General features: G+C 43.7%; 1 protein-coding gene across 5 annotated transcripts in view; it reads right to left on the bottom strand.

The window, feature by feature from the left end:
• FGGY (FGGY carbohydrate kinase domain containing) overlaps window positions 1-24,619 on the bottom strand; it is a 511,589-nt gene that overhangs the window by 203,752 nt on the left and 283,218 nt on the right. For all 5 annotated transcript variants that reach the window (XM_062193368.1, XM_062193367.1, XM_062193366.1 and 2 more), the window contains exon 8: window positions 4,205-4,308. In XM_062193368.1, the coding sequence (XP_062049352.1) occupies window positions 4,205-4,308 (104 nt within the window). The remainder of the gene's footprint in view (window positions 1-4,204; window positions 4,309-24,619) is intronic.

Genomic DNA, 24,619 nt, shown 5'->3' with positions numbered 1-24,619 from the left:
AGAATTAGGAAATACATATATGTTTACTCACCTGTACATGCTGTTAAACTAAGTTAAGCTAAATATGAATTTGTACTGGTATCTCCACATTTAATCCATTATCATATGTATTATTTATTCTAGCCATAATTGATCCTTTCTATTAATAAATGGTATTTCATATTAACAATTATAGGTATTTCATGCTAGGCACAGTACCAAGTTCTTTAAAGATTACCTAACTTAATCCTTAACACAACTTTAAAGAGAAGCACGATTACCCACACTTAACAGATGAAGAAATCAAGTATTGAATGATGAAGAACCTTACCTAAACCCAGATTATAAGGCTCCACTTCCACTCCGAGAGAACCACTATGGCTTACCTTCAGCAAAGACTGAGCACACATTGAGTTCCGAACAATAGAAGACGCAGATGCATTTCTCAACTCTCAACAGGTGATGTTCTGCTCAAGCCTCACTTTGTCCATACTCCTTCCCACTTCTAGCCCTACCCCAGAGTCCTCTCCCCATCCAACTTAACTGTAGGACAAACTGTCCAGTCACACTTCGACTTGACAGCTCCAGGGAAGGGTGCTGAGTCAATGGCAAAGATCAGCGCCTCCTGACCCTATAACCTTTCAACCTCTGGCTAACCCATGCTATGCATTATCTGGGGTTTTGGTAATTTGGCAGTAATTAAGTATAAACAAGAAGTTCTTCTTTCATGGATTTAAAAAAGGAAAAGCATTTTTTTTTCCTCTTGTTAATTAAATCATCCACAAAGATGATAAATGTGCAGCCCACACTTCTATCTTCTAAAATATCAAAGGCTTGATTAGTATGTCTTATGGTGAACCCCAGGCATTTTCTCCAGATTCCTGGAAGTAACAGGAGCCAGCAGGTAGGGAGCTGCTAAGTATTTACCAATACTCAATGGCTTGCTCATTTGTTTACCCATGGTTCATTCATTCTTTTCAGGTGACCTAGAGAGAGACCCTGATCAAATATACAACATTCCTGGGAATTTAGTCTCTTAACTCCCTGAGTTGGAAACATCCAAAGTGAGGAGACAGGAAGAAAGCGAGTCCTTCAGATCATGTTGAGAACCACTCTTCGAAAAAGCCGCAGCCCCTTTGGTCCCTGGGTTCTGTTTGGTGAATTTCTCCTGACAGTTGGTGGTTTTATTTGCCAGAACCACAACAAAGGGAGTCCTTGAGCTTCCCTGGGAGTGTTCCTGCAGACCTGCACCTCTCCTGGACATCACAAAGGTGTTATTGTGGCAGGCTCACTGGGCTCCCAGCACCTGAGGGAGATCAAAGGCACGTTCTGCTGCCAGTGAGACCGCAGTCTCGCCCTCACCACACAACATGAAAGCTGATGATTAATCCCCTTGGCCCCAGAGATCTCTTCCCACTCCCAAGTACAAAGTGAGGTGGGGGTGGGACGTTATTTCCAGCACAACATGACCACAATAAACTGGCATTTTATGGCCCTCGTTCACTGCAACCAACTGTAGCTGCCTGTCAAACTCCTGCAAGCCCCAACAGTTGCATCATGGGAGCCGTTTACATCACTAGGAAAGTTTGATAAAAATCCCCACCATTTCTGAGCATCAGGTACACACATCCATAATGTGTGCTACCCAACAACTCTGTGGCTCATTTTACCCCCAATGCGAGAGATGAATAATCGGGGGCTTGGAGAACCTAGATGGCTCACTTCAGGTCATAAGGCCAAAGAGCGAGGGGGCAGATGTCACCATCTGCATCTGCGTGACTCAGAAGCCCATGCTGTCTCCACTCCTCCACGGCCCATTGTAATCAGGTACGGCACAATGAGACTAGACACAGTGGGAACGATGGAGAGAGCCACAGCTAGATTGCAGTCCTCAGTCCCAGAACATGATACCTATCAAACCCTGGGAACATGACTGGACTTTTCATTGCCTTAGTTCCCTACTTTATAAAATAGATATGCTGGAAAAGTTGGTGTCATCCTCACGGAGGAGAAGTGGGGATCACAAAGGCATACTCCTTCAGATTCACCTCTACTTGGTGAAATCTCAAAGGAGGGGTCAGCAGAATCCATCACCTGTGATGCTGGCACTCATTCAACACTCAGCTGCTCTTTTTGTTTTTTTAATATATATATTGAAAGTCAGAGCTAGAGAGAGAGAGAGAAATAGAGGGGGGGGGCAGATGGATTGTCCATCTGCTGGTTTATTCCTCAAATGGCTACACTAGCCAGAGTTGGCCCAGGCTGAAGCCAGGAGCCAGGAGCTTCTTTCAGGTCTCCCATGTGGGTGCAGGGACTGAAGCACTTGGGCCATCCTCTGCTGCTTTCCCAGGCTCATTAGCAGGGGGCTGGATGGGAAGTGGAGCAGCTGGGACTTGGATTGGTGCCCATAGCAGATGCTGGCGCTGTAGATGGTGGCTTATCCTGCTGTGCCACAGCACCAGTCCCTCAGCTACTCTTCTTGGCCAGGTACTTGGGCCCTTGCCACCCAGTGGATGGAACATCTTTCTCTCTATATCATACTGCCTTTCAAATAAATATAAGAAACATTTTTTTGCTTATTTTTAAAGAAAGAAATCTCAATTGAGTGCAGTGAAAAATTGCTGATATCAAACTTCACGGGAGAAGCTAGATTAGATGTGTCCTTGTGAAGACAGGAAGTGATTTAAGTAGGTTTAAATCAGTGTTTGGTGAAGACAAGTGAGCAAGGATGGGCCATGCCAGGGGAAATGCGGGCTGGCTGGCTGATCAGCACTTCACACGTACAGGGCCTTCAGTGACAGCTAAGCCGTCCCACAGGGCTACTGAAGGGGAAGAAATATGATGGGGTTGTTAGGTTTAGTTAAAGAAGTTCCATTTAAGACTCTGACCAGAGCCAGGAGAGACAAATAGAAGAAAATGCTTTTTCTCAAAAGTCTGGCACAAATATCACATTAGGAAGATTTCTCTAACCCTGGACTCCTCCAGGCAGAGTTAGCCATGGTCTCTTTCCCATGCAATGGCCCCTGGTCATCAAGAGCTCACCATAGTACCTCATGCGCTTCCCACATGTGAGGCACTTTCTATGACCTCGTCTAGTCTTCCCAACACTATGAGTCAGGGTCTATAACTTTCCACACTTGGCCCAGGGAGCTTCTGCACCTTGCCCCAGGGCCCATGCTTAGGAAGTGGAGGAAGTGGGACTGGCGGGCGGGCATCTCTATGAGATGAGCCACCAGGTGTGAGCCAGGTGCTCAGTGTCACAAGTACAACCTGAATCTATACTTGGGGACCGAATATGGTACTGTAGTACTTGTTATAACTCTGTCTCCTCCATAGAAGGTCTGATGGCATCCGTCTGTCCCCAAGGTTTAGCACAGCTTGGAAACAGGATCAGAGAAATGAGCCAATGTACCCAAATTTACACAAATCAACATGACATTAAAAAAGGCTCAGTGGTCCCTGCAGTCTAACAGCTTCACACGGCATATGAGCTTCCCCACAGTTGCAGCGATTCTGCCCTGGGCTGTGTCCCATGCTAATCTCTACTAATCTTCTTGCTCCCTCTCCCACACCCCCTCCATGTTGCTCATTTGGGAAAAATCCAAGGAGTCGTCCATCTAAGTGGAATCGAGTAATGACTTTTAAATAAAAATATGGTAGAAATGGGTACTTATCGAAATGGAATGCTTTCAGACTCATGCATTTAAAGAAGATATAAATTTCAGGGCAGGCACTAAATTTTAACTGCAATCTTGGAGAAAGCCTTCCCACTAATTCATGGAGAAGAATTAACAGAGTGAAAATTGCTTATCAGTGTTCTTTTGAAGTCATGATATGCAGCCTGATTCTATAGATCATCAGGACACTCTCCAGGAGATGGATTTATATTGATTGAGGGAGAACTCACGGCCAAGGAAAACAGACAGGCCTTGCCAGAGAAGCACGGGTCAGTCTTGGGGAGTGAGATTTTGCCATCTTTGGCCCAGCTTCACCCCTCCTGCCTGGGCTCTCTGGCCAGCACGACATCAGAGGCCGACTTGATTTTTTTTCAGACTGCAAGAATTGGGCCCCTGGAATGCAGGGCTGTTGGAGGGAATGCTGAACTCTGGCTGGAAGGGAAAGAGGGAAGAAGAGGAGGGAAAGAAGGAGCCAGCAGCTCAAGTTCTCCCATGGGTTTGCCTCCCACTATGTGCAGTGGCCCTGCCTGTGTGCCCGGTTGACTCACCCCCATGTGACAAGAAGACGTTCCACAGATGATGGCCAGCCGTGACGTCACTGGCTGTCCCTCACAGGCGAGGCCGTGACCCTCCACATCTGCTCCAATCACTCCTGCGAGAAAGCAGAGCAAAACAAAATTCCTCAAAAAAAAAAAAAAATTGGAGAAAAAGTTAAAAACAAGCATACACCACTTTTTCAAAAAACCAAAAAACATGGAGGATGAGCCCCGTGAGTAGGCCTGTCTCAAATAGAAACCAAAAGAGCACAGCTGCCTGCGTGGGAAGATTTGGGAACCTGTTCTGCTTTGGCTTTACTTGGGCCCATGTACAGCACTCAGTACTGGAATGGTGGTACCAACTGTCATTCATAATAAAAGCAGTCACCATCAGTCATTCAGTGCCCCGCTAGTACCAGGCAGTATGCTGTACATTTACACATGTGGTCTCATCAGATATGGGCGGTGTCATGTGGGCACCATTAATGGCAGACACACCAGAGGAGAAACTAAGGTTTGCAGAGGCTGACTTGCCCAAAGTCACAGCCATCACACCTCCATTTTAGTGCAGGCAAAAGCACAGGAATTGTTTGATAACTGAATGTTTTCAGCCTCTCTAGGTTGCCATACTTACTGCTACCTGTTGCCAAAACCCAAGTGTGAAGGAGAGGATGATGAGAGTAACACCCTGTTCAAAGAATGATATGGAACGGAGGGCTGGCCATAGATGGGAGGCACTCAGGCTAACCTTCCCCACATAGCCTGTATTCCATGATACCCATGAGAGCCTGGAATTGCCTTCTACTTATTCAAATACCCCACAAGTACCTTCGAGGCACACAGTGTGACACTAGATGTTATGTGGGAGCCATAAACACGCAGAGACATACAACTAGAGTGCACAGAGAGGTGGAAGGTGCTCAGGGCAGGCCTCAGAGACTGGGGTGCAGGAGAGAAGGCTGCATCACGCTGACCTCACCCATTTCAATGCAGTGCCACCCTCCTTGCACTCTCCTGTCCTTGGTGCTCTTTCCCATCTCAACATTTTTGCACTTGGGTCTTCTCTCTGCCTGGAATCCATTCTCCATTCTGCTAGGCTAACATCTGGCTATTTTTTTTTTTCCTCAGATGTGACTTGGGGATTCCTGGATCCTTGAGGGAAGAAGGGATCTTCCTGCTAAGTGTCCTCATGCACCGCTGGACTTCCAAGTACAAAGTGTCACCGGTAGTTTTAAAAGGTCATATCCTGCCTGCTCCTCGTCTACAGCGAAAGCCACAGGAAGCTGGCACTGCCTTACCCACATGCTTAGCAATCCAGGAGCTACCACAGTTTTTAGCAGCTCAAGGCAGGAAGTGGGAGAGTCTGAATGCTTGGGGCTGCTAGAGAGAAGAAGGCTAGAGAAAGTCCCTGCTTTCAGGGCATACCCGGTCTGCTGGGAGGGACAGCGAACCCCAAAGGGAACAAGGGCTGCAGGGGCAGCTAACCTGAAGTAGGGTCTCTGGGAGGTTTCCCAAGGAGTTTAGTCTGCACTGAATTCTGGAGGAGTGAGCAGGTAAAAGGCAGACTGGCGTTGTCCCATCCAACCAAACATTTCAGATGTTGCCGGACTTGCTGCTCAGCATGCAGACCTTTCTAAAAAGTGGGATCTAGAGGGAGCCACAGACAGGACTCTCACAATTCTCCAGGATTTTACAACAGCTTTCTAGGATTTTTCCATTGCCTTTTCCAAATTCTACCTTCTGCAGCACAGCGACTTGTGCACCTCTGCTATTGTTCGGAGGCCCAGCAGCAGGGGGAAGTACAGCTCTTCCAAACTTTCCGGGTGGTTATCACAGTAGTTAGAGCCCAGCCCCCAGGGAAGTGAGGTCTGGGACTTGTGCCTGTAAAATCGCTGGGCCTCTTTGTTTTCAGATCAAATCCCTCCCTCTGCTCAGTACTGTGGGGCTGCCCCTAAAGTCTACCATTCCCAGAACCCAAGATAGTGGAGGGCAGCCCTGCTGGGAGATCCTAGGGCTGGCGGGAAGGGGGAACCAGAGCACAGCTCCTCCTTTCCTCTGTCTGGGGCATTATCTCCAGCAGGGGCCGCTTCCCCTCCAGGATCTCTGTCCTACGCGCATAAGGCCGTTCTTGCTTCAGTAACTATCAGTGTCTACTGCCTTGGTTTCAGCAACACCAGCTCTTTCCTATGCCCCAAAGCCTTGGGGTAGAAGTAGCTTCCTTATGTTGATTTCTGGCTTGCTTTGCAGGGAATCTGGCCCTTCTGAGCTTCCTAATTATTGGGGTCACCATTTTTCCATATTAAATTCCCTCTTTTTAGAATGGTTTATGTTTTACTGGATGGGCCCAGAATAATAAGGTTTCCCATTCAGGGCACAAAGGTCTTTGGACAGGAAGAACTTCCAGATTTGAGCATATGGTAACTGAGTTGTTGTAGGCTTTCTCCCTGAGACACGTCTCATCTTATTCTTACAGCAGTCTGATGTGATAGTGCTATTATTACCCTCGTTGTACAGATAAGGAAACGGAAGCTTAGAACTAGAAATGCAAAGTCACTTGGCCAGGGCTGCACAGCTCACAGTGAGATCCACATTTGAGCAATCAGACTCCAAAATGCTGTTTCTTAACCACCAAGACTCACTGATTTTTCTCCAATGTACTTCTTTGTAACTCTCAAGATACTGAAATCTTAAAGATCCTGACCCTGAGATCCTTGACAGAAAAGGACTACTTTTCTGTAGTCCTACTGCTGGCCCACGGAGTTGTAAGTTCAAGGAAATCCTGGGAAGGACACATAGGAATATAGAAAGCACAGGCCAACTTGATATCACAGGCTCATTTAACCCTGCAAACTGGGGAAAAGTAATTTGTGGGACATGTTTCTTTGTTTCTGATCATGTTAGCAGATTCATTGTTGTTACTTCTTGGCTGAGACATATCTCAGATATATCCAAGAAGTAGTGTGCTATAAATAAGAAAATAATGGAATTTGGAGATAGTAGGATCTGCTATAAAATGGCAACACTAAGATTAAATGGCTGCTCAGATAGCAAGGAAATGTTTAGAATTACAGGTTTGATTAGTGATAGCCACATCACCATCACCACCACATCACCACGACCACCATCCCCTTCCTACCATTACCATCATCTGAACAGTTTCATTGTATTTTTTCCTCCTAGCAAGCCTATCAGACATACAAGAGAGGCTGAGTACTGTGCTAAGCTTTTTAAATAGTCTCCCATTTAATCTTCATAACAGCTATAAAAAGCAATATTCTTTCTTCCCTTCAATGGACATAAAAGCAAAGAATAAGAATGTTCAAGTTACTTTCCCAAAGTCACACAAATATAAGAAGCAGCATCAGGATTTCATTTTGCTCTGACTCCACATCCCATATTCATTCTGTTGTTCTCACTTTATCATGCTAAAATGGTCTTACACATAGAAATATATTTGGAAGTATTAGTTCACCATGAAACATGGTAAGAATCACAGGATAAGCATTAGAAAACCTTGGGTTTAGCTCCTTTTTGGCTACAAATCCTCTAAGAGTGAATCTGTTTCCTCATTTCCACAGTGAGAGACATAGGTCACAAATGGAGGTCCTGTCTTGGCTCTCTCAGGATTTAATAAACACAGTGCTGTTTCCAACATACAAGGCAAAGTGCCTCGTTGCCTGGACACAAGTCCCTACCATGTTCTACATTCTCAAGTGCTTAGGAGATGTAGAAAACCACTAGTCAGGCTTAAACAGCACCAGCTAGAGGCAGGTCTTGCCCAATCTTCCTCTATACTCGCCTAATGTCCACCGCTGATTCCACAGCAGTGCATGGCTGAGGCTCTCTGGGAGGCCACAGGAGTGTGAGCTGACACATCCCATTTTCCTCTTGGCCACACAGAGCTTGAAGGGGCTATCCTTGAGAAAAGTGGCCAAAACACAAGCAGGAAAAAGCAAAAAAAAAATTTGGGAGGAGCTTTCTCCTTTCTGAATAAACACATTTCACAATCCGTGGAGGAATCATAAGCTACACATGCACATCAGGAAACAATTCACAAGAGGAGATTTTGACAAGGGCATCCTTCAGCATTGCTGAGGCCCATCATAAACCTGTACAACTGTCAGTCTAATGGTTAGGGGCAAAATTAACAGCTGAAGAAGCAGGCATCAGGAAAAAAAAAAGTGACATATTCAGCTGTTTTCCATGAAACTTGCACAATGTCCAGTTGAGAATAGTTGCTCAATAAATTTTTGTTGAATGAAAAAAAAAAGAGAGTAAGCAGCAGAAAACAAGATTACCGACTCAATGAATAAATTCAGGGGCTCTTATTCAATGAATATCACCCTTCAACATACACAGATAAGTCAAAGAAAGCAGTATATTTAGAAACATAATTAAAAAGACTTGAAACTTCATGAACAGCTCTCTTATTTAGTCTTATGTGCTGTCTCCCTCCTTCTCTCCCACCCAGTGAACCATGCATCCTTCCATCCAAACATTTACTGAGTACCAACTATATTTCTATAAAAGAAAAAATGAGACTTTGCGAATGTTATTATTAAGAGTACGTTATCCTATAATTTATTAAACCACAGCTTCTTTGAAAACTTTAAAGGGTTATATAGAGAAAAACATCCCAAGTTCTAGCATTTGTGTTATAATTATCTCTACTTTATAGCTATATGAAAGTACTTTACAGCTTTCAAAGCATCCTCAAACACTCTACCCTTCATTTAGGCTTTAGAAAGTCGTGGGGTAGGTGCATTTTATTTCCAGTTCACAGTTGGAGAAACTGAAAATTTGAGGAGGTAAAGTAATTTAGTCAGGTTTGTTTAGCAACTTAGAGGCAGAAGTAGGGCACAAACTAGGATTTTCAGTTTCCTGGTCTCCTGTGTTGGCAATCTTGCCAAATATTCTCCTGAAATAACAACCTCAAACACCTCAGAAGGAGGAAAAAGGATGAGGAGGGTTGTGAACATTGCTTAACACTGCATCAACTTGGGACTCTAGATTTGGCCATTTGAAGGGATAAATTGACAGATAAATTCTATCGAGTGGCAGGACTAAGTTGCTCTAGAGTCTACTAGACTGGTCCAGATCTGGCATTTCATGCCTCATATATGCAGAGATGGTGCCAAGTATAAGAAAATCGAAGGGCAAGAATTGTATGAAAGACATTTTCTCTTCAGAGGACCCAACACTAGTCTATATATAAGCAAACAACAGTTCTATAATTTTGTCTAATATTCCTTTTAATACAGAACATAATATATATTGAGTTGGCATTAGACTGCAGTGTTTAAAAATAGGGAATCATTTGCCATATGACCTTGGAAAAATGTTTTTGATCTTTATGCCTCAATATTTATATCTGTACAATTTTAATAATAGCATCTTCCTCATAGGGTCATTAGCAGATTCACGTGTGTTAAGATATACAAAGTATTTAGACCTGTGCCATCCAATAGAACATTCTTTGAGGATGGGCATGTTCTCTATGTGCACTGTCCAATATAGCAGTCATCAGTCACATGCAACAAATAAGCTCTTGAAATGTGGCTAGCACAACTGAGGAACTGAATGCTCTATTTTTACTCAATTTTAATTGGTTAAAATTTACATAGCCAAAGATTGGCATTTTGGTGCAATCAGGTAAGCCACCCCCTGGGACACTGGCTTCCCATATGAATACTAGTTCAAGTTCCAGCTGTTCCTCTTCCCATCCAGGCTGCTCCCTGCTAACGCACCCGGGAAAGCAGCAGAAAATGGACAAGTACTTGGGTTCCTACTACTCAAGTGGGAGATCTGGATGGAGTTTCAGACTTCTGGCGTCAGCCTGTTCCAACCTTGGCCATTGCAGTTATTTGGTGAGTGAACCAGTGGATGGAAGATCTCTCTCTCTCTCTCTCTCTCTCTCTCTCTCTCTCTCTTTGTGTGTGTGTGTGTGTGTGTGACTCAGCCTTTCAAATAAATGCATAAATCTTTGCAAAATATTTATATAGCACATATCCCTAGTGGATAGCATATTAACCATATTAGATGATGCAGGTTAGAACATGCGTAGCACTAAATAAATGCTTGCTGTTTTACTATTATTATAGTTATCACTGCTGCTATTGTTATCACAGTTAATATTTGATCTATTTCCTCAGACATGATTCCAGTTTACATGTTCTCAGGCAAATGCCCAGGACTCTCAGAGACGGAACTTCAATTTCCACATCTGAAGAACGTGGAGAATAATACTTCCCTACAAAATGGCCATGGTGAGTGGCACTGGCCCAGTCAGGGGCACAGGGCACATACACCAGCACTCAATAAATGGGAGCCACTCCATCTACAGCCTATTGAAGTGTCAGGCACAAGAGGGTTCCACACAGGGCCTAGATTGCTCATTCCAGAGCCAGCTTTACTAGCCTACGGCATATGGCATTTGCTCAGACTATGCTCTTAGCCTCAAATGTTTGTCAACATTATACCTCAGTGTCCCACAATCTATCTGGGAACATGGATTGCATCATGAAGCCTCAGAAGCCTTACCTGACCATGTCTCTCCCCAACCCCCAGTTCTCCAGGCAGGCGGTGCCAATCCAGCCTCCTTCCCTGGCCCATCTCCCAACACTGTGCAAATGCTATTGCTGCACTCATCATTTACTTGCTTGCACAGCTGCCTCCTTCGACGTGACTATGAGCAGACTGAGGCCAGGGCAAGACTTAACAAGGTAGTGGCTCACTAATTTTTGTTACTGTTACTGTCATTGACTGAACTAATGAATGCATGCAGCACGAGTCATTCACTAATAAAGCACAAGATATTTTCTAGATAATGGTAGTACATTCAGCCCGGGACAATTGCTCTATGTCTCAACTATGAATTAAGGTGAAATCTAGAGACGAGTTCTGAGTGGCAACTCAGGGGCAATAAATCAATTACTGGAGCTTCAAAACATACCTTGTCAGAATTGAATCATGGTTGAAGAATAAAGCTTCCAAGATCCTTGATTATTAAGAGATACCTTTGTGCCTTATACTTTGCAATGACTATCTTATTCAATTAGCAGAATGATCTTGTGATACAGTTATTATCACGCTGTTTGAGAAATGGGGAAAACGAGGTCAAATCTTTTCCAGTAGCTTGTCTCAGGTCCCTCACCGCTAGAGTGGAATATGTATGTGTGTTTCAGGGTGGGCAGGGTGGAGGGGGGATTACCACACCCAGATCTACTTGATCCCTACTCTTTCCTATCTCATGGAGCCTACACAAATTGTCCCTTTCTTTTTAACTACCTAAGAATGAGGTTCTTACTTAAGAATTAAATATTCCCAGACAGCACTATCAAACTCAGATCTCCTTCAGGATTTATTGTCACATACTACTAAAGTGAGCCCACAGGATTAACTTTGAGCCTAACAAATGAAGGCCAGCACAGCGACTGAAAAGCCATCTGTGACCCTAATGTTGGGTAAAAGATCGCCTTCCTTTTGAAAGAAACATGGCTTTAAAAAATAATCCTGTTTTACATCTACAAGGAAATTTTACACACTAGATATTTGTCATCATGTCCCTCCCTCACCCTCTCACCTTCCACAGGGCTGGAAAATTGGAAAGGTCTTTGTCCAAATGAGAAAGACATTTACTAGATATTTGAACCAGTTAGAACACAGTAGTTAAGAGCAAGGATTCTGGCATTAGACAGCTAGGTTTACAGTCTGGAAATTGGTCCAATCTTAACCTTACTGTGCCTCAGTTTCCCAAACTATAAAATTGGGATGATGATACTAGGTGACTTCTAGGGGTTACAGTGAAGAAAAGTGAGTAGGACAAAGCCCGGGACACAGTTTACCCAGTATATTTTTTGCCACTATTGTTGCTATCACTGACAACTCACAGTCTTCAGTGTTAGTAACAGGGCTTGGCATGTCAGTTCATGTACTTTGCTTTTACCATTGATACGTGCTTTGCCAGAGTTCCTTGGGTTTACTTAGATTGGCTGGAACATCTGTTTTCTGTCCTTGAGTACACAGCTGATGACAGAATGATGGGGGGGTGGGGGGGGCGTTTCCAGGAGAATAAGGAAAATGATGTACCAGGTAGTAGGCACAATCCAGGCTAACATTTTAAACAGTGTTACGAGCAAACCAAAAGCTGTGTATATCCCTAAGATGAACAATTGCATGTGGCACTATTCATACTGCAATGCAGTTAGTGATGGCATTCATCACTGGTGTCTTCATGCCATGCTGTTCTATGACTGGCATAAACTAGAAACCACTCAAACAGGCTGTGCAGAGAGCAGGGGTGGAAAGAACAAAGAATTGGCCCTCAGATAACTGGGTCTCACTCCTCTGCTCCTCCTGTCTACCCTGAAAGATCAAATCTCAAAGGTAGGCTAATATGTAATAGCTTGGAAATCTGAGACTTAGAGAACCCTAGCAAAATCCACAGTAAAGACAAAGTGCAAGCTTAATTCTGAAATTCCTTTCTTCCTAACCTCAACACAAGCCTCTGGATTACTTGGACACTGTCATCTATGACTTCAGAAAAGACACATTTATAGCTCACAGGCATTAAGCATGGTAGAATTTCAGAGTGAAATCTAACCCGAACAGTTCAAGTTAACTGCAAAAATTACTCACTTTGTAAAACAAAGAAATCAAAATTAAGACAACTGACCCAAGTACTACAAATACCACAAATATCTCTTAGGGAATAAATCCTCAAATAGATCTAAAACTGTGACTCTAAATCACACTGTTGCCTTCTGATATTTTATAAATTAAATGACTAATTCAGCAGCTGTTTACTGATCTCCCCTTTAAGTCAGGCACTGTGTTAGGTGCTAGAAGCCCAAAGATGAAATTTGTTGCCTTTCATTTTACAAGATCCAGTTTTAGCAGGAGTGAAAAGATACATAGGCAGGCAATCAAGAGACAGTCTAGGAACAAGCAGTGGCTCAGGTGTGACAGACGTGTGGAACCCCTGTCCCTGCCTTAGCTTGGAGTCAGGGGACGACTCGCAGAAGGTGAGGCTGCAGACATCAGTCAGCAGGGAGAGGAAGTTGAAGGAAAGGCACTGCGGGTATAACTCGGTGTGAGAGACAGAAAAAGAAAGGTGCGGGGTAGAGACTGAGCCAGATACTGCCGGGCTGCTGGGCTATTCAGTCGGAAGGACGGGCACCTCATGCTGGTTGGTGTGAAGTCTGGGTCTGAGGTCAGGCAGGTCTGTATTTGGCTCTCGTCTCACTATGAGTTTGCTGGGTCCCTGTGGCTCAGAAGCACAACCTTGTAAGGTAGGGATGGCATGTACTCTATCAGTTGTAAGGCAGAGATGGCATCTACTTTACAGACTCATTAATGCTGGCAGCAGTACTTGCTGGGGGTCCAGGAATGCTACCCCCAAACATGGCAGAGTATCTCAGGAAAGCATGGAAGCAGGACATTCACACTCACCTTCCTCCCCCCTCTCTCTAGAAGCAGGTCAATCAAACTTAAGGATTTTCTGACCTGCTTCCCGAAGAGGTGCTAAGACCCTCATGTGAGAGGTGCCCTCCCTACACCACAAGGAAAGGATCATTCTCGTATCTGAATGGGCAACGTCAGCAGAGACTCTGAACAAAGAGGCCTTGCTGTTTCCCCCAGTTTATCTCTCTTTTTAACCAACCATATTTCTCTACAACTGTGCACTGTTCGTGAAACCTAGCATACAATACTCAGGTTTAACTGTTTTTCTGGGTCTTCAGCTCTTTATGAGGTTTGAAACTTTAATAAATATATCTGTGAGCTTTTCTCTTACTAATCTCTCTTTATTATAAAGGCCTCTAAGACAGATAAAACTAAGAGTAAAAGCTATTTTTCTTTACCTGCACACTGGTAAGTCCAGTGTCCCAGGACACACCTTTAGTCCTGAGCACACTGGAGCAGCTGCTCCCCCTATGGTAGCCTGTGCCTGGGACCTAGGAACTGCTGAATAAATTATGCCCTAATTTCTCCTGGGAGAAAGCAGGGCTAGGTTTCCTTCAGCAACTTTCTCTTGACCCTAGACAAATAGTCTCATTAATTTTTTATTTTATTTTTTTAAAGATTTATTTTATTTATTTGAAAGAGTTACAGAGAGAGAGGTAGAGACAGAGAGAGGGGTCTTCCATCTGCTGGTTCACTCCCCAGATGGCCACAATGGCTGGGGCTGCACCAATCCAAAGCCAGGAGCTAGGAGCTTCTTCCGGGTCTCCCATTTGGGTGCAGGGACCCTAGGACTTGGGCCATCTTCTACTGCTATCCCAGGCCATAGCAGCGGGCTGGATCAGAAGAGGAGCAGCCGGAACTTGAACGATATGGGATGCTGGTGCTCCAGGCCAGGGCTTTAACCTGCTGCGCCACAGCGCTGGCCCCATCACTTATTTCTTTAAAAAGATTTATTTATTTATTTGGAAGAGAGAGTGATAGAGGGAGGGAGAGAGGGAGGAAGGGTGGTGGTGGGAGAGAGAGGGAGAGAAAGAGAGAGAGAGAGAGAGAGGGAGAGATATGTTTAATTCATTGGTTTACTCAAAATGCCTGCAATAGCCAGAGGCAGTCCAGGCTGAGGCTTGGAACTGTATCTGGGTCTCCCATCTGGGTGGCAGGGACCCAAGTACTTGGCCCATCATCTGCTGCATTCCCAGGCATATAAGCAGGAAGTAGGGGAGCTGGGACTCAAACCAGCATTCCACTTTTGGATGTGTGTGTCCCAAGTAGCGGCTTAATGCACTGCACCACAACACCTGCCCTTGGTCTCACGCAATCCTCTGAGGGCTCCTTAAGGTGGAGTGAAGGACAGAATCCCAGACAATCCCCGCAAAGACAGAGGGCACATCTGTGGGAGGCTCTGGGGAAGCATTGGGGGTGGTGGGAAGCCTGGATAGGCTCATTAGGACATGCGCCCCAGGAGAAGAGCCTGAAGTTTCAGAGAAGCAGGCTAGCTCTTCTCTCTCCCCAGCTCCTGATACCAGGCCTGGCACCTCCTGCCTTGGTATGAGTTTCGGTTCCATCAAAAACTTTCAGAAGTTTTGTTGGGGTTAGTTGAACATTGACAGATTCCTCAAAGCTTGGCATTCACTCTGAGAGAGTCCAAACCAGGCCAAGTTTCTATAAGGCTAGGATTTCCCCTGGGGATGGTTGCAGGGCTCCACCACACCTAGACTGATTAACCTAACCTGGCCCCCAGCTTCAGACAAGAAGGAGACCAAAACCAAAAAGAGACCTTGAAGCTGGATGCCGACAGTACTCTCTCCCCTACCACAGCCATCCCGAGAGACTCAGGGTGGGCGTGTAAGGTAACCCTGCTCCGGATAAGAGTCGGGCCAGAGGGCTCAGAGCATTCCGTGCTGCACAGAGCAGCTGGAGAGGAAAAACCAAACAAAAAAGCCCTGAGCAGGATAAAGGGCCCAGGCTTGTAACACAATGAAGGACATGTGGCTGAAATTGGTTCAGAGGGAATAAAGGGATTAGGTAAATAAATAGTGTGGAAGATGAGAGCGAAAATGGATTACAGAAAACCTCACGAGGAAGACATGGGCATCTGTCAAAATCTGCAGTTAAAACAACATCTCTGCTTTAGCAGAGACCAAGATGGAGACCTCGCCGAACGTTCCAGCTCTGTGCCTGCTCCTCTCAGGACACAGGCCTGGCCAGGCTTTGCTTTCCTGGTCCTGTGCCTGTCCTACATCCATGGGTAATGGGAGCTGGCTAGAAAGGGTACTGACTTTGAGGAAGACACTTCCAGATACCATCTGCTACTCCCCTGGCTCCAGGAAAATGAGTTTGACACTTCAACCCTGTAAGAGCAATGATGATGTACAAGTAAAACTGCAATAATACAATGGTGCTGGTACATGCCACGCCTTAGTTCATATCTCTCCCTCTCCTGTTCACTAGGACTCAGTGCCATAAACGTTTGCTGACCATACCTCTGCAATGGGTCCTGTGCTCAGCACTGCAGGAGTAACAACACACAAAAAATATAACCACCATCCTCCCGGAACTGACAATCCACCAGAAGCCATGACAATCCACCAGAGAGCCAAAGTGCAGCTGCACATTCTTATGGGCACATGGCTCGGCAGAGGCAAAGTGGTGATGAGCACAAATGGGTCTTGTGGCAGGGGCAGCTAATGCCTACCACGTGGCTCCAAGAACGCTTCTTCACTGAGGCCCTCTCTCTGATCCTAAAATTAGAGAGCTCTCCACCGAGCTTTGACCGTGGGCTCACTGGGGCAGAAGAGCCTTAGCTCTTCTTTATATCATCTTCATTATCATCCCAGCAGCTGGTACTGCTGGAGTATTTGCCTTTGCCAGGTGCTCTTCGAAGTGCTCTGTGTACATTGACTTATGTAATCCTCACAATTGATACTATGTTCACTTTGCAGATGAAAATCTTAGATCTAGCAGGTAAAGTAACTAAGCCATGATCACAAAGAGAGTAGGTAATGGCACGGACTATGGGACTCAGGGGACATGGCTTCTGAAACCATGCTTTTTTCAACCTTTAGGCTATAGTGGTGGGACGTGTATTACTGCACATGTTTACTTCCTTCCTTCCTTTCTTCCTTCCTTCCTTCCTTCCTTTCTTCCTTCCTTCCTTCCTTCCACCTATCTTCCTTTCCTTTTCCTTTTCCTTTTCCTCCCCCCCCCTTCTTTATTTTCAGTATGCACACATTATCTGGTCCCTATACCGTGTACATCCATGTTATTGTTTACTCTTTCTCTGCTCTTTGTCTCTCTGATTTTTATATTGCAGAAGAAAGAACTTTGACATGATCCTATGAATAACATTCAATCCATCCTCTAGGCAAACTCAGACTGTGTCCAAGTCAGTACCATTTCCTTGCCCTTAGGGGCCATGACTTCCCAGGCCTCCTTAAGCATGGGCCAGAAGCACCAATGAAAGAGTAGACAAGACGGAGCACATACTATGTGCAAAGACCTCATCTCTGCATTGGCCGAGTAGCACCTGCTGTGCTATCTGTGGGTACTGTCTCCTGAAAGTGGCCGGTCCATTTCATCATCAGGTCCTCCCACCTCCTGCTATCTGCCTGTCACCTTGAAACCAAAACTCAGCAAGCCACAGGTATTCATGCCTTCTTCATCCCCATCTCTTACTATAAGACTGTGGCCAAAGGCAGAAGTGGTACACTCAGAGACCCTGGTTATATGAGGGGGTCTTCCAAAAGTTCATAGAAACTGTGTGTTATGAAAAAACTATACAAACTATACAAGAATGTCAAAACAGTTTCACATCAAAATGAATGTATCTTTTAAGTTCCATTTTTCCATGAAACCTTTGAGGTACCCTTGTATATACAATGGAAACTCCCTGTGATGACATTCCATGCAGAAACTAATAACTGATTATCCAATTTTGGCAAAGGAGGTTGGAATACATCCTAATACACTATTTGAGGTAAGCTCACTGTTAAGACACTAAAAAAAAAAAAAAAAACCAAAAAATGCATTGCAACCTTTATTACTAATATATTTCATATACTGGAAAAGGGGAGTTTGAACATAATTTCTCACTCTCTTGAAGACTCACTGTTACCAATATAGCAAGGTGGGAGTAGAAACTGATACCATCTAGTGCATAATACAGATAAGTGTGTGTAGTTGGGATGTGCTCCCTTCTGCACTAACAGATCCTGACTTCACTCCTATCATGTTATGCCTTTAATTGCCTGCTAAGCCAAGCCTCTCCTACCCACTCTTCATGGTCAGACTATGTCACACTCATGTCTACATTGCCAGCACCTAGCCCAAGGCTGAACAGTTCCAGTGTTCAGTAACTTTTAACCACTTTGAATTTTTTTAAGATTTATTTACTTAGTTATTTGAAAGGCAGATTTACAGAGATAGAAGGAGAGACATACATGGGGGAGGGGAGAGGAGAGGAGAGAAGAGGAGAGGAGAGGTCTTCCATCTGCTAGTTCACTTCCCAAATGCCACAACAACCAGGGCTGGGCCAGGCTGAAACCATGAGCCAGGAGCTTCATCTGGGTCTCCCACATGGATGGCAGGGCCCAAGCACTTGGGATATTTCTTCTGTTTTTCCAGGTGCATTAGCAAGGAGCTGGATCAGAGGTGCAGCAGACGGGACTTGAACTGATGCCCATATGGGATGCTGGTGCTACAGGCAGTAGCTTAACCCACTGCACCACAGTGCTGGCCTCCACTTTGATATTCTTAATAACCTCTATGAATAAAGTATAATGGGCATTAAAAGGCTATAAATTCTAAGTATACATCTCAGGACATTCTCACAGAGTAAATACAATTATCTAGACCATGAAATAAACTCTTTCATGTCCTTTTCCAAACATCATGTCCCCTAAAGATAACCACTACCCAGGGGTCGATGTTGTGGTACACTGGGTTAAGCAACTGCCTACAATGCCAGTATCTCACAAGGGTAATGGTTCAAGTTCTGGATGCTCCACTTCTGATCCAGCTCCCTGCTAAGGTGCTTTGGAAAGCAGCAGACGATGCCCTAAGTACTTGGGCTCCTGCTACCCACATGGCAGACCCTTATGCTTCTGGCTTAGCCTGGCCTAGCCCTGGCTGTTGCAGCCATTTGAAGAGGGAACTAGAGGATGGAAGATCTCTCTCTCTCTTTCTCTCTCAATCTGCCTTTCAAGTAAAATAATAAATCTTTAAATATATATATATGTACATATATATATAATCACTATCCAGATAGCCAGATTATAGGATTTGATTTATTTATTTATTTTAATTTTGATTAATGTGAAGGAAACAGATTCCATGTTATTTTATCGATAAAATTCTAATAAGATAACCATACCTTCCTTCATTCTTCCTTATTTTTATTTCCTTTAATTTTTGTAATAACATAATTATAGTTTACTATATTATCACAGGCTTAATGCACTTAACCATAATGCCATAATGTTCAACAAGTAAAAAGTATAAACACCATTCCACAGAAGTAGAGACAGGGCTACAAACAATAATAAAATTATAAGAAGTCAGTTTCATTCTTATGCTTTTTTTGTATTATATGTTAACTACCACATATCAGAGACAACATGACATTTGTCTTTTGGGGACTGGCTTATTTCACAAAGCATAATGGTCGGCCGGCACCGTGGCTTAACAGGCTAATCCTCCGCCTTGCAGCGCTGGCATACCGGGTTCTAGTCTCAGTTGGGGCGCCGGATTCTATCCCAGTTGCCCCTCTTCCAGGCCAGCTCTCTGCTATGGCCCGAGAAGGCAGTGGAGGATGGCCCAAGTCCTTGGGCCCTGCACCCGCATGGGAGACCAGGAGAAGCACCTGGCTCCTGGCTTCGGATTGGCGAGATGCGCCGGCCGCAGTGGCCATTGGAGTGTGAACCAATGGCAAAAAGGAAGACCTTTCTGTCTCTCTCACTTTCCACTCTGCCTGTCAAAAAACAAACAAACAAACAAAAAAACAAAGCATAATGGTCTTCAGTTGCATCCATTTTGTGACAAAAGGCAGGATTTCTTTTTTTTAATGGCTGAGTAGCATTTCATTGTGCATATATACTGCATTTTCTTTATCCAGTTATCAGTTGATAGACATCTGAGTTGATTTCATACCTTAGCTATTGTGAATTGATCTGTTATAAACATGAGGATACAGACAACTCTTTCATATTCTGATATCATTTCCTTTGGGTAAATTCCTAGGAGTGGGATGGCTGGGTCATGGGGTAGATGAATGTGCAGATTTCTGAGCAATCTCCATAATGTCTTCCATAATGGTTTTACTAGTCTACATTCCCAGCAATAGTGGGAATTAGGTTCCTTTTCTCTCCACCAGCATTTGTTATTTTTTGATTTTTGGATGATAGCAATTCTCCCTGGGATGAGGTGAAACCTCCCTGTGGTTTTTCTTTGCATTTCCCTGATTATTAGTGATCCTGAGCATTTTCTCATGTGTCTGTTGGCCATTTGTGTTTTGAAAAATCTTTTGAAAAAATGCCTGTTTATGTCCTTTCCCCATTTCTTAAATGGATGGTTTGTTTTGTTGTTGAGCTCCTTAAGCAATTTTATATATTTTGGATATAAATCCTTTATCCGATGTGTAGTTTGCAAATATCTCCTCTCATTCTGTTGGTTGCCTCTTTGTTGAGTGCCTCCATTGCTGTGCAGAAGCCTCTCACCTTGATGTAAATCTATTTTTGGTTCTATTGCCTGTGCTTCTTATCCAAGACCTCTTTGCCTATGCCAATGTTTTGCGGTGTTTCCTCTATGCTTTCCTTTAGTAAGTTCATGGTATCAGGTCAAAGATTTAGATCCTTGATCCATTTTGAATTTTTGTATATGATGTAACGTAGGGTCCTTATTTCATGCTCCTGATTCAACCTCTGTCTCGGTTATTTGTGTAGTTAGGTTTTCTATGTCTTCATGCCTTAATTTTGGTAAATTTTATGTGTTTATAAATCTATCCATTTCTTCTAGATTTTACAATTTGTTGGCAAAAAACTGTTTGTTATAATTTGTAATGATTGTATTTTGGTGATATTATAAATCATGCTATTTAAAAACCTTTATTTTCTAAATGGTTGTTTAGGGTTTATAGAGATAAACTTTAGGGTTTTTAAAAAATATTTATTTTTAAATTAATTTATTTGAAAGGCAGAGTGACAGAGAGAAGAAGAGGCAGAGAGTGAAAGATCTTCCATCCACTGGTTCACTCCCCAAATGGAAACAGTGGCTCCGGCTGGGCTGGGCCTAAGGTAGGAGCCAGGAACTCCATCTTGATCTCTGAAATGGGCAGCAGTGGCCCAACTACTTGGGCCATCAACTGCTGCCTTCCTAGGAACATTAACAAGGATCTGGATCAGAAGCAGAGCAGCTGGGACTCAAACCAACACTCGAATATGGGATGCCAGCCTTGCAAGTGGCGGCTTGCTGCTCTGCCACAGCCCTGGCCGCTAACACTTAGTCTTGGGTCGACTTTTTTAAAGTATCAGCCTTGCCAAATTACTTGCTAAGTTCCATGTTTTATCTGTGAATTGTTTTTTATTTACTGTTTGTGTATAATTGTGTCATCTATGATTTTGACTTTATTTCCTTCTTTCTAATCCTTTTATTTTAAATTAATTTTTCTTGATGTCTTGCAGCAGCCAAGCCCTACAACAAAATGTGGAATAAAAGTGATGAGAGTAAAAACATTTTCAGTATCTCACCAGTAAATATGATATTTGCATTAAGTTTTTTCTTTGCAGATATTCTTAATCAGAATAAGAAAGTTCCCTTCTGCTCCCATTGTGCCAAGATTCTTTTAAAATCATGAATATGTATTGAATTTTACTGAAGGCCATTTTTCAAATAGCTATTAATACAATCTTACAATTTTTAATCCTTTTTTTTTTTTTTTTGAGAGGCAGAGTTAGGCAGTGAGAAAGAGAGACAGAGAGAAAGGTCTTCTTTTTTCCATTGGTTCACCCCCCATATGGCCGCTATGGTCGGCTCGCTGCGGTCGGTGCACTGCGCCGATCTGAAGCCAGGAGCCAGGTGCTTCCTCCTGATCTCTCATGTGGGTGCAGGGCCCAAGCACTTGGGCCATTCTGCATTGCACTCCCGGACCACAGCAAAGAGCTGGACTGGAAGAGGAGCAACCAGGACAGAATCCAGCGCCCCAACTGGGACTATAACCCGGGTTGCTGGTGCCACAGGGGGAGGATTAGCCTAGTGAGCCATGGTGCTGGCCAGTTTTTAATCCTTTTAACATGGAAGTGCATTAGTTGATTTTTCAAAAGGTAAAATAACTGACTTTAGTTTTTACTAGTTTGGGAAAACTTGGGGCCATTATCTTTCCGATATACTTTCTGCTTTATTTGTCTCTCTCATTTCACTCAGGACTCCAGCTACATCTCCTAAAGATTCTTTAACCATGCACCATGTATCTTACACTGTTTTGAGAATTTTAAATATTTTCCATGTTTTCTGCATCATGCTGTAGTGCATTTTTTCCCCTGACTTATAATCTGGTTTACTAATTCCCTCTTCAGATATATTATCTGTTACCTGTTTATTCAATTCCTAATCTACATTTTAAGCTCTAGAAGTCTGATTGTTTTTATACTACTCAGCTGCCTATTGAATTCTCCATCTTTTACAATTTCTTGTGTTTTTTTTTAAAAATGTTTGTTTTAAAAGATTTATTTATTTATACATTTGAGAGGCAGAGTGTTGGAGAGAAAGGGAGGAAGGGGGGTGGGGGAGGGAGGGAGAAGGAGAGAGAGAGAGAATATATCTTTGGTCTATTAGTTTACTATCCAAATAGCAGTTAGGGCTGAATCAGGCCATAGTGAGGAAGCAGGCACTCCATCCAGGTTCCCGACATGGGTGGGAGGGACCCAAGTACCTTGGACATCATCTGCTGCTTTCCCAGGCACATTATAGGGAACTGGAACACAAGTAGAGTGGCCGGGACTTGGACTGGCACTCTGATATGGAATGCTGATGCTGCAAGCAGTGGCTTAACCCACTGTGCCACAATACTGGTCCCCCTATAATTTCATGAAAATATTTATCACAGGTATCCAGAGGCTGTAACTAGTACTGCCAGTGTCTAGATCTTCTGTGGGTTTTGTTCTCTTGATTTTTTAAAATTGTCATATTATGAATCTTAGATTTTTTTTTTTACCAAATGCAGACACTCTATCTCAAAACTCTTAAGTATAACTTGAACTTTTGAATATGTTACATTCCTTTCAGAGGTATATAATTTTGCTTACTGCAATTAGCTTAAATATAATCAAGTGTTGATTAACCTTTCTCAAAATTTCATCCTTCCAGTCTGCAGACTGTTCCAATTGGGGTTCAATTTCTCAGCCTTTGCTCTGCAATTTTCAAACCAGCAAAGGCTCAGAGTGTGAAAGGGTGGTAATGTCAAGCTCAACCTTCTAGCATCTCATTTCATTTTGCTTTAACTTTTTTAAAAAATTATTATTTAACAGGGATGGAGGGAGGGAGCAGAAAGGGGGAGAGAGAGAGATAGCATACAAGTGTCTCCCAGTGCTTGCAATGAATGGCAAGGAGTAGACAAGTGGTGGGAGAGCAAAGCTGGACGTTGGGAACTCAGTCCAGGTCTCCCATGTGGGTGAAGGAATCCAACTACATGAACCACCACCTGATGCCTCCCAGAGTCTGCATTAGCATAAAGCTGGAATGAGGATCTACAGCCAGGACTCAAACACAGCACTCAGATGAGAGACAAGGGTGTTCTAATCAGAGGCTCAACTGCTGGGCCAAAAATCTACCAGTAGTTTCTCTGCAATCTTGACCCCTCAAGTCCTTTCCCTAGTAGCTCCAGGAGTGTGTGTGTGTGTGTGTGTGTGTGTGTGTGAGAGAGAGAGAGAGAGAGGTGCAACAGCATTTTATGTTCTCCAGCTTTGCTTAGTTTTCAGTAGCTGCTCAATGCATGAATGAACTAAATACTTTGTCTTTGATTGCATTTAATCTATTAACAATACTTCAACAATAGGGAAAGTTTGTCATATAAAAGCAGACACACGGGTAGAAGGAAAGAAGCACACTTCATCTTGGCCTTCTGACTTATGAAAAAAGTTAGGCTTACAGAGGTGACTGAGAGTCATAAAACTGGTGATGGCAAAGCTGGGATTTATGTCCAAGCTGGCCTGACTCCCCCGGGCTCTGCTTACTTCTGTTAACCACTATCTGCTATGATTGGCCTGTGCATTCTCGCTCCTGAGAGCTGTATTTGGAGCACTTCTTGCCCTGGCAGTCAGTGACCCCTCTGCATTAAACGACACCATCACTGTTTGCCAGCCTCCTTTTGTTTGAATGTTTAATCTTCCCCTGCTTTTCCATCCCCACTTGTACAGCTGTGGTCGCAGCCTTCACTGTCTCTTACTCCAGCACTTTCTTCTCCGGATCCATTAACCTCACTGCCTCCAAAGTCTCTGTTTAAAAGCTGTTACCTTAAGGACAAAAATTCCAAATCTTTAAAGTGATATCTGAGGCCCTCAAACACTTGGGGTCCCGTTTTTTTCTCACATACCTCTATTTTAACAGGCATGTACTAGACCACAAATATATATTGAAGCACCCAGTATTATGAAGCCAAGTGGGTATTCCATGATTTGTATCTTAGTGCATGCTCTCTCTGTGTGCCTTTCTCCTTCCCATACTCTTTTCCATCTGTCCACCTTGTCCATCCGATAAATTCCTATTCTGCTCCCTATCCATCTGTAACTGTCAAACCAATACTACTTTGTGTGTGTGTGTGTGCATGTGTATGCCTGCGTGCCAGGTCAGGGGATGATTCCTGATATGCTTAGGCAAAATGAGTTTAGTCTCCCATAGTGCTCCAGATATGTCTTCCTCAGACACTTCCCATACTACATTAGGGTAATTTCCTCGCCTGATTCTCCAATAACAATGTGA

Source organism: Lepus europaeus, chromosome 5 (assembly GCF_033115175.1).
Source record: "Lepus europaeus isolate LE1 chromosome 5, mLepTim1.pri, whole genome shotgun sequence".
Lineage (NCBI taxonomy): Eukaryota > Metazoa > Chordata > Mammalia > Lagomorpha > Leporidae > Lepus > Lepus europaeus.
Note: the sequence above shows the minus strand (reverse complement) of the source record. Positions and strands in the feature narration are given on the sequence as shown.